We start from the raw sequence: 11,240 nt of genomic DNA on the forward strand, positions 1-11,240 counted from the left end.
TGCCTTGAAGGAAGACCGTGAACGCTTTTTCTGAAATTCATCATTACGAGAAGGCGAGCCTTCGGGAGTCATCGCTTCATCAATATCCATACCTCAAAAATAAAATATCATTTTATTATGTTAGTATATCAATTCATTGTCTAGACGTACTAAAACTATAGGGATATATGTTTTTTTTAAACATTTCAAAATTAAGTATTTAAAGAAATAAACTTCATTTATTTGAAATTAATCCTTGACTGAAAACAAACTACAATAATGATTTCGTTAACGTTGACACGCTCTAAGGGATACATTTTATAGGCATACTTAGCTTCTTATTTTTTTTTAGTTTTGCTTCTTCTAGGTACACATGACCTCTACTCTAACTTACTACACGCTCACAGATCAGGAGGCATACATAGCCTCGAGTATCTAAAGCACACTTGGCTTCCTATTGTAGGCACACATAACCTCTAACGACTAAGCACACATGGCTCGATAGGCATACATAGCCTCTAGCAGCTGAAGCACACTTGGCTTCCTATTGTAGGCACACATAACCTCTAACGACTAAGCACACATGGCTCGGTAGGCATACATAGCCTCTAGTATCTGAAGCACACTTGGCTTCCTATTGTAGGCACACATAACTTCTAACGACTAAGCACACATGGCTCGGTAGGCATACATAGCCTCTAGTAGCTGAAGCACACTTGGCTTCCTATTGTAGGCACACATAACCTCTAACTACTAAGCACACATGGCTCGGTAGGCATACATAGCCTCTAGTATCTGAAGCACACTTGGCTTCCTATTGTAGGCACACATAACCTTTAACTACTAAGCACACTTGGCTTCCTATTGTAGGTACGCATAACCTATAACTAATTAGCACACATGGCTCGATTGACGTACATAATCTCTAGTAGCCAAAGCGCACGTGGGGCGTTCGATTTCTAATCATTTATAGAAATAACATTAATAATCGTATAAAACACTGGTACGCGCCTTAGATTGGGTCTTGTCCCGCTTCTGAATTGCGATGAATTCTCTCTATTCGATTCTCGGTGTATAATAATAAACGCCTGTTTTGTTACAACAATAACTAAGTATATTTCCAACACTTCTTATCCTTAAACAACCACACAGCTTACAATTTAACGTCCGTCTTGGTCAAGCGGATCGGTCCGACTGACCCCCGCTTCTTTTTGATCGTCTCAAGACGACTCGTCATTTTGTTCGTGAATGTTGGTATCGAGTCAATCGACTTACTTACATCGAGTAAAACATATTTAACAAATACAATCATCAAATAATCTATACTCTAAATTATAAATAATAATTTTAAGCATAATAAAATTGTAAAATAATAATAAGTTATCATAAATTCATTACAGTAGTATACACAATATGAACCCCGTTAATTATTCTACGCCTCCGTTTAACGATAAATGTGAATTAAAAGCATAATATTACTCAAATAATTTTAATTAAATACATACCGTATCAATGTAAAACTATGTTCATATCATTCTATATTGAATTCCCAATTAATTATTGTGCATAATTTCGATAACTTTACGCAGTTTTCGAACTCAAAACGTAAATTTTGATTGTACCGTAAATTGACTCTTTTTGCATTGATAATTATTTATTTTCTGATTGTAAAAAAACGATTTTTCTTAATTTGCAATGAGCAGCGGTAGTTGAACGACGGTATATATTGTGATTGATGGTATTATGAGAATGTAAAAATGTAAAGTATACGCGTCATTGGTGTCTGTTCAATCAGCTCCTGATTAATATCGATGGTTTTGTCCTTTTAACGAAATATGTACGAATTTTCGTGGCTTTTAGAAATATGTTGACATTATTAAACTGAGACTTTTCTCAATTATTTCGCCTATTCGCAGCATTTGTCATTGAGCAGTGTTAGTCTGGTGTCAGTGTGCGACTCTCATCCCTGACGTCGTAGGTTTCTGGCATGGCATTTTTTCTATGTGCGCATTTAACATTCCCACGAACGGTGAAGGAAAACATAGACATCAAAAAATCGACGGCGGCTGATCAAACAGATACAGAAAACTAAGGCCAGAACAACGGTTGCAGCGGCACTGTTTTTTTTTATTTTGTCTATTGTGTATGTATTGTGTGAGTCGGGTATCTACGAGTAATTGTAAACTAATGCATGTACAAGCAAACATACATTTTAAATCTATCCACAGATATCGTAATTTGCGATATTTCCTATACTTTTACTTTCTAATATTTGACGTTTATTAGTGGAAAAAAATAATCAAAATAATAAAAATGTTTCAAAATTAAATTGATCTTTGGCGTCGTAATTGTCCTTTTTCTTTCGACAAATTTCTGAATTTATTACCCACATTAAGGGAAACGTCGTGTACCTAATATTTGTCATTTCTTGCTTAATATTGTACATAATAATATTGTATTTGTTTATTCAATTATTGTTAAACAATTTGGTTACAACATTAGTAATTTTCGCTGCACAGCGTGGTGTAAATTTTCATTTTTTTCCAATCCTCTAATTTTTACCTTAAGCCTACATAAATTATATGACTGGCCGCTTCTCTAGTAAGCTATGCTAGAAGTATTTTTAAATTATATTGTGATTATTGATGCGTGTTATATTTATTCCCTCTAATCAGTCCCGTGAATATTTAAGGTCTATTAATATTAAAAAAGAGTATATGTGATATTAATGTTACAATATGAATGTGGACGCAATAACTCAACGTATTGGCGGCGCGACCACAAATTACATGTATGATAATGAAATTTTTGAAACGCGCGCTGCACCAAATGTGGCGTGGGGACGAAAGCACGCGCGATAATAACGCAACTTTAAATCATGAATAATTAAAAGCTCTGTATGGGCTAAGTGGTAATCATTTAGCCATCGCTTAATGAATTCGGCAAACAGATCGCATCGTTGATTAGCGACGTGGCGCAAAGGCCGATCTGCAACCAGCGTTTTGGAAGCGAATTACTTTATTATTTCCTGTTTGATATCTAAAGTGTATGCACTAACTCTTTACGTTACTTGTGCAAGCATTGTTTTTATAACATGGACTATTAAAACTATTTTCTTCTGTTAAATAGAATAGTAATTAATTTTGATTGACAATTGAATAAATTAAATTCATTTATTTATTGACATTATTTATATTCTTACAGCAATAAGAAATCGTATTTCAAAGCAATTTTTATCGTTTTAGATGTCATTGTATTGTTTGTTTAAAAGTTATTGCGTGCGACGTTTAACCTGCTAATGTACAAAGAGCCGGCCCGCAACCGGTTGTTTACGCCCAGATTGATGGCGACTGCGGCTGGTGCAGCCACTCTGCCGCTGAATTTGTGCCCTCATCGACAACGCACTTTGAATTAAAGGACACTGAATATTTGAAACGAGCAACCAAACCCACATAACAGTTGAAAACATATTAATTAATCCACTGCAATAACAAATATTTTTATTTGTTATTAGTAACCTAAATCTGAAGACATGAAAGTTATTGTACCTATAGAAAGATTATTGTTTGCCTATAAGTATTGAACAGAGAAAAATCTTTCCATAGTAGCATTTTTTGGCCGACGAAACAAGTGGTAAGTATATTATTTAAGAGTAGTTAAGACATCAAGCGATCCTCTAGGGAATCGAACTGAAACCGATAGTTAGAGTAATTCAGTCCATAAGGAATGTCTTCCTGTCAGTTCGTCGCCTAATGTATTCTCAAAGTTCCCTAAGTCTTATTGAAGTCCCGAGGGTGTGGAGGAGGGGAGTTCCGGATGAAACAAGTTTGCAATTCGGCGCCTTGTTTCAAAGACTTATTTTTGGAATTATCCGATTGAATTTGTTAAGCAGCCTGATGTTGTTATTGGGCCTCCGAACCCTTTTCATTTGTTTGCTCTTCATTAAATTATATACAAGAAAAAGTATTACAAAAAACATTTATTTTCATTTAGCAATTAATGTCAATAATTAAATATCGAATCAAGTAAACTATTCGACTTGACTCTTTAGGGAAATAGAAAATAAATTGTAACATTATAATTCACTCCTAAAAAGTAAATAAAATGCCTAATGCCCTGATATTTACTCTGTTTCAACTGATTCACAATCGCAAACAAATAACTCGTCTAATCTGAAGGGTTTGCTTTGAAACGCAAATAATTGCCGAGTATCAAATATTACGCGCCCGTAATTACACCGGTAATCCTTCGGCATGTGTGTTTGCGCATATTATTTTTAATTTTCGATTATTAAGATTATTGTTTATAAAGTTCTCGCTATTCTAAACATCGGAAACAAATTAAGAAATACTATACGGGATAAGGACGTAGATATATGAGTAGGTATATGAGTTGTTTTTAATTGGTTCTATAAAGCCAAATAAATCTAAATAGCCATAGGCTGATCACTTACTATAAGATTGACATGAAATGATCTTGAAACAGATAAAAAAATCCGAGCTCCAGACCTTCAAAGGTTGTAGCGCCAATTACTTATTTTTTATACAATAAAAGTTTATTGATAAAACATAAATATTTACAATAAAGATAAATCAAAATGATTTACGAATAATAAACAAGTATTTATTTAAAATTACACCCAAACTCACAACCCATCCTCAAAGCGTACTCATGCAGCAATGAACTGAAATAATATCAATGGAAGTCCATTAAGTAACGTTAAGTGCTATTCAAAGTGCAGACAGACAAAATTAGTGTTCTCATTTTTAATACTAATGAGTACTTTACGGCGCGCCCTAGACACTAATTAATTACAACGAAAGACCTCCGTCGACTGACCCCAGCTCTTCTCGGGGACTTAACTCTCAGTTTAATGTTTTAACTAAACTGGGGCGCAAACAGAATATACAATCATTCTTTGAAGCTTTGATTCACATTACAAGATTGTTTTATGTTAGAAATACGAAAACGGACCATTAATATCCACAAATTTTGCTAACTACTAACATGGCTACGAACTAACCGCTGAAGCCTAACGAACAAAACACGAGTCGGCTTTTACCCGGCCTTTACTCGGCCTTTATCCGCATTTCTAACCGGTTATTGATGTAACGGCCACTTTTTGCAAGTCATTACATTAAATCATCAACTTTAACAATAAGTCGTTCGAGTTCCGTGTTTAGTGAAATTCTGATTCTCTCGTTGCTTTTATTTCAGGATTTACGAAATTACGAATAGTATTGGATAAGATTTTAGTTGCAATCGTGCCTTAAAATATATATTAATCTATAATAAAAATAGTCTCATGACCATATTTACGTTATTTCAGCAAAACTACTCTACTAATACTACTGTTGTTTGTGTACCCTTTGTACAGCTGGTAATTGTACTTTTTACTACTACATAGTATGAATCACGTAGAAACATGTGGAGCTACCAATCGTACAATAAAGTAACCATTGACATATTAGTCGGTGACGGAGAGCTGTGCCTCGTTGGCCTCGTTCCCGGCGCTAATTGAAGCTGCACTCGTCGTTCTGTGCCGCACTGAGCCTTAATTATTGAACTACCAAGAAATGCAATGACGATACTCTATATGTGTTCTAATGCTTAGCTAGATTTACTGTTTATTATTCCATTCTGGGACGTTCGTGAATAAACAGTATTACAGATACTGTCAATTTTATCTTCTCAGTCATTAATATAACTTTAATATTCAATGGCATAAACTAACAGCTCCCTCGTTTTGTTACAGACTGCCTTCATCTACAATTGTATCGCGACCCCAAGGATAGATACAAGAAGGGCCAAACTAAGGCATCTCTATCACTCCAGCACTTCTTGGGCTTTGAATCTGGGTTCACTCTAGACAAGGAGTCAAACACAATTGCTATAATATGCCAAGATGTGATCGTAGTTTTGGCATTTGAATCCAGAGAGAGGTTAATCGCATGGCAAGTTAAAGTGGGCTCTTTGCTCGGTTCTCCAAAACAGTATCTGGTTATGATCGGTAATGGAGGGTCAAAGAAGTTGCCTGCGGGACCAGCAAGACTGCATTTGCAAGGGCGGAAGTTTACGCTAACCAGTGGGGTCCCACCTAGAGTGCTCGGAATTTGGGAGCTGGCTCATTTAAGGTAAGTATTGAAATATTGGTACTGTTTGTTGAAAGTCAAAAGTATAAAATTTACTTAATAAACTTTTTCAACGCCTATTCATCATTCACTAGAGCTTCCTGATACGTGACAGCGGATAATAAAGTCGTACATAAAAGTCAAAGATAATAAAATTGCATGGCGGGTCTGTTTAAAACCGACCATTTGATATACGCCACAATAAAACTTGATCATTTCGCGGTGGCCCATAAACGACATCTGCTTTATGTAGTTCGTCTAGAGTTAATGGTGTCGACTTCCGGCCGCCATCTTGTGCGCGCCAACTCGACGCCATTTTGCCTCGTTTCCGTGCGCCTTGCCAGAAAATAATGCATATTTTTAACAGTTAGCTGGATGGTATGTGAAAGTTTCGGAAAAAGATGAACTTATCTGCTATCTCAAAATTTGTCATCACGGTTGATGTCTTTAAAAAAAACAAAATGTTTAATCTTAAGTGAGTTTGAATAAAACATGTGTGAAAATTCATTGTATGTGTATACCCGTTGTGTGTTTCATACTGTAGACAGCTTCGGAACACATTTACAACATAATGAATGCAACGTAACAACAGCAATTAGGTGTTCTCTAAAAGATAGCAAATAGATCCTTCAGTTATGCAAAAGTTCTCTTTGTGGCCGCGGCCATTATAAGCTAACTTCTCGTTTACACGGTTTAAGCTGAAAATTGCAGAGTTTCAGAATATAAAGCAAAACGATTGGAGTTATGCCACAGTTTACTTACCACAGTTATCTATAACCATCGGAAGGTTACATTATTTTATACGTCAATATGTTATAATATCAAAAACCGCATAAATAAATAAACTTGAATTACAAAGTTTGTATTATGAACAAAGTATGAATTTATACAGCATTTAAATGAAAATTTCCTGCAGTCTGTTTGTCTGTTCAAGTTCTGTTTATTCTTAACTGCAAATAATTATAGAAACCTAAATGATGACACTGTTTTTAGTAATAATATAGTGTAATATTTTATATATTTTTTATAATATTGCCGTATATTATTAATAATAGCCTGACAGTGCAATACTTCAATTGTTTCACGGCATGTGTTAGGCTGTGTCAACGGTTACTAACTCATACGTGGTTCCTTTCTAATGTGCTTCGTTGAACACGAAAGCAGTGCAGCGGTCGACAGCGTCGTGTTGCACTCGCGACAATATCACTTTTGGAGATATTTATGCTGAATAAATTTGTCGCTTCCTAATGTATCGCTCAGACTTGCTTTACATATTATTTATTGGTGGTTCATTCAAATTTTAACTACATACATTAGACATTTTAGTAAATAGTAACTATTGGTATTTTACATGTCAGCCCAGACAGCTTTAAAACTATTTGTTAGTTTATATAGACTTTACGCCTCTAATAGAGTTGTATTTGCAGGCGGTATGGCGTTGCGGAAGGTCGATTTTGTTTCGAGGGTGGGTCTCGCTGCGGCAAAGGCGAAGGCCTGCATCTGCTTATTACAGACCAAGCACAGGACATTACAGATGCCTTCGACCAGGCCGCGCAGTCCAGCGTGTCTACACCCAAACCCAAACGTGGGAATACAGGTAAGAAGTTATATATATATATTTAGTTATTGTCAAATAAAACCATATGCTGTGTTATTTTTTTCGCATAGGCTTTTATTATATTAAATTTTAAACATTTATAGATGTTTTTAATCATGTTAGATGTTCAAATTCTTTAATTCATATACATACATATAATAAAACACATAACATATAATAAAAGGTACAGTCACATGGGTTTCATAAACTAACATTATTTCAAATATCGTGTAGCTACTTATAGGTATACAAATCGCATAGTACGGATTTGAGATAAAATATTTAAAAAAAATACGAAGTACATACGTATAGCTAGTATTTTAATGAACTTTTAATATTTCGTTACATTATACAGGTTTTGAAAGAAGCAGACCGAATACACGTTTGTCAGAAATGAATACTCAATCGTTTGACCAGTCTATGCCAGACTCAGCAAGTGCTCTTTACGAAGAGAACTATTTTGGTGAGGAATGTGGGGAGAGCCCTTCATTTTGGCCTTCAGATGAAAGACGAGACTTACAGCAATCCGAGTACAGAGCCGATCGAGGCGAAGCACCAAAAGCCCCCTGGAACGGAGCTGATCATATAACCCTGGAACGATGCAGCAACTGTCAGTCAAAACTTGGTGCAGTGTCTCGATTATCTACCGTAGCCTTGACTCCAGGTACTAATTTTCAACCCGAGTGGACTATGGAGGCAGTACCAGGCAGTAGTTCAGACAACTCGTCGAATAGCACTGAGTACTTGACTCCAAGAGATGTGAAAAAGAATTTAAACACATGTAACTGCAAAGATCGACCTCCAGACAGACCGCCAAAACCAGCACATTTTGATCAGAAACGACCTCCAGCTCTTTTGCCGCAACAACCATCCCATAATTACTTGAAGGATGAAGATGTACATAATCCCAAAGTTGGCCCCTATGAAAACTATGATGTTCCTAAAAACTTGCATTCTGACGTAAGTTCAATTCAAGAGTTTCTAATATAACATAAATAGTATTTTCTTGAATTTGATTTTAAATTTGTGTATTTTTTTTTTCAGATTGATAATGTGGAGTATTATGATACACCAAAAAAAATAAAACAAGCCTTGTCGGAGGATTTATTTCAAGTAACTAAAACTTCCTCACCGGATTACTTTGACTCCTTAGTGCTGAAGAAACAATGTGGTTGTTTACTCAAATTCGGTTCAAAGAAAAATCCAGTGATAATAGATTGCGACGACAGCTTACGGCCCGTGGACTGTCCTTGTCAGAAGGTTACTAATTGGGCAAATAGTCTGATTGGCCTGCCATACTGTAATCGCAGTTCTAGCAACGAAAACTTGAACCCCGCGGAATCGGCTCGTAGCAGTGACGAAGGAGCTTTATATGCAACCGTTGACGTTTCTAGGAAGACTAATCGCCAAAGTACATCTACTAGTAAAGACTCTGATGAATCTTTCGAGCATATTGCCACAGATTATCAAAATATGGATATGAGTGATGAAAAAGAATGCGAAGGGCCTTACGGAAACTACGAGAATTTAGAATTTGCTCTATCTTTAGAGTACTATGAAAATGCAAAAGATTTGTTAAAAAAAGCAGGAGTAACCCAAAGCGAACTTGATGCCTTAAGTGCGAATATTGATATTGCCTCAAAAACTGTCCCTAAAAAACAAAACCTTTGCTTGAAGTGTGGCCATAACCAGTCATCAAAAGGAGGACCACATAATACAAGGACAAAGTGTGATGAATACTTGCTTATGGAACCACCAAAAGAACCCAAAATTGAGATTCCCTGTAGAGTGAATGGATCAAATCCTGGCTATACCCCTATGGTACCCAATCCAAATTGGTCACAAAGTTTGAAACACACTTCACAGAAGATGGAGCGTGTGGAAATAGAAAAAAGTCTAAGCATTCCCACCCTAAATGGCAATTCGATGCGTGATAATTGTTCAGATAGTAGCCAAATCACCAAAGAAGCAATGCAAAAACGTTCGTGTTCTGTTGATTCTGCCCCCCTTCTTGAAGATTCGAAAGAATATGACACCAGTATAGAAAGTCACTTGACTTCGTCTTCTTTGGAAACACTGAGAAATTTGGCTTTAGAAAACAGACTAACTTCAACGTGCCATAACGATAGGGATTGTTATGACTGCTGTAAGTCTTCTGGATCAGATAATAAGACCTCAGATGACAGCTCTTCAAAAGATATCCCACATTTACGAAATAAACATATAGATAATGCTCAAATCAAGCGATCTTCGAGCGTCCCTTGTAAAGGTGGAAACAGAGATTCGTCGAGTTCTAACGACTCAGGAGTATCAAGTTGCTCTATGAAACATACTGTTGAATATCAAGATTTTGAAATGCCCCTCACATCAAACCAGTCGAGATATCATTACATGGTGCAGAAAAGACTACGAGGCGGTATTACTAGTTGTGTCCATTCATCGTTGCCAAGAAAGTCAAAGTCATCCGATCCACTTCGTGACATGTCAATGCAAATCCACAAGGCAAATATACGCGCCAAATCTTCTTCTGCGGAGGCTGAAGTACCAGTTTTACCGACGAAACAATTTAAAGGTATGAAAGAAGTTTAATTTGCCTAAAGTAAAAAAAATAATATTACTGTACGACGTTTAATTTTAATTGTAATTTTAGGCATAGTCGATACTCATAGTACATCAAGTGGAACGTCAGACATGTCGGATTATATAGAAACGCTTTCCTTAACCTCATCTCAATCATCTTCAGATACGCAGACAGGTGTCAGGTGAGTCCATTTTTGTCTTTTACCGTTAATTGAATCCACAGATCAATCTCTGGAAAACTTCCACAGTCCGTGGTCTGTGGAATCGATCAAAATCACAAAAACACCATCAACAAACTAAATTCCTCCCTCAGAGGCCACTAAATGCGTGTATGGGCTGCGATGACTGCCCTATTTGGGCGTCCGAGAGGCTTATTTGCATATAAAAGAAAATAAAAAAAAATGTTCTAAAACACATCATTTATTTATCTAAAGTACATGAAATAATTGGCAATACAAAAAAGATTTCTTGTTGGTCAATGCAATAATACTACACAACATTACTACTCTAAGTATTTAAGACCCAATTAACTGTTTTATGAAATTTGAGAAAGTTAAACCTATTTAAAATTTCTAGGATCAACCGTCAACCTACGAACACTTTGAGGCCCCGTTCCGGCAAAGAATACCACAACATTGACCCGATCATAACATCCATGTTTAAGAATAGTAAAGAGCTGGCCAACTACTCTAACTTGCCCTAGACACTGCGGGTTTACATTTATATAGTTTTTACATTTCGTATTTTTATAAGATCTCATAATTATTATTAGTGTTTTGACAGCCGCAGCGAATATTTAGGGTTTCAATAATGTTATGGAACTGTGTTTTATCAATGATCTGTGACTGTTCTAGAAAGCTATTAATATAATATGAATAAAAATACTTTCTTCGTATATAATAACACACTTATGACGGTAATAAATTTGTTAGTGTTTTGTAAGTAAAACAACA

The 11,240-nt window shown here is 35.9% G+C and overlaps 1 protein-coding gene across 1 annotated transcript; it reads left to right on the plus strand.

Annotated features, from left to right (window-relative positions):
* Positions 1–3,731: 3,731 nt before the first annotated feature.
* On the plus strand, positions 3,732–11,003 carry LOC110993896. The gene is made up of 7 exons (XM_045632985.1): positions 3,732–3,804; positions 5,735–6,113; positions 7,538–7,707; positions 8,063–8,667; positions 8,752–10,279; positions 10,358–10,469; positions 10,864–11,003. Exons 1-7 carry the CDS (start codon positions 3,732–3,734, stop codon positions 10,988–10,990), a joined length of 2,994 nt encoding a protein of 997 aa, XP_045488941.1. The 3' UTR covers positions 10,991–11,003.
* Positions 11,004–11,240: the final 237 nt, after the last annotated feature.

The sequence above is a fragment of the Pieris rapae genome, chromosome 21, assembly GCF_905147795.1.
Source record: "Pieris rapae chromosome 21, ilPieRapa1.1, whole genome shotgun sequence".
Lineage (NCBI taxonomy): Eukaryota > Metazoa > Arthropoda > Insecta > Lepidoptera > Pieridae > Pieris > Pieris rapae.

Bases quoted from the DNA above. Each gene is read 5' to 3' on its own strand.
- LOC110993896 (XM_045632985.1), top strand. From the start codon at position 3,732: ATGTATTCTCAAAGTTCCCTAAGTCTTATTGAAGTCCCGAGGGTGTGG. The intron at 3,805-5,734 runs GTTTGCAATTCG...GTTTTGTTACAG, and splicing joins GGGAGTTCCGGATGAAACAA to ACTGCCTTCATCTACAATTG. The intron at 10,280-10,357 runs GTATGAAAGAAG...TTGTAATTTTAG, and splicing joins ACCGACGAAACAATTTAAAG to GCATAGTCGATACTCATAGT.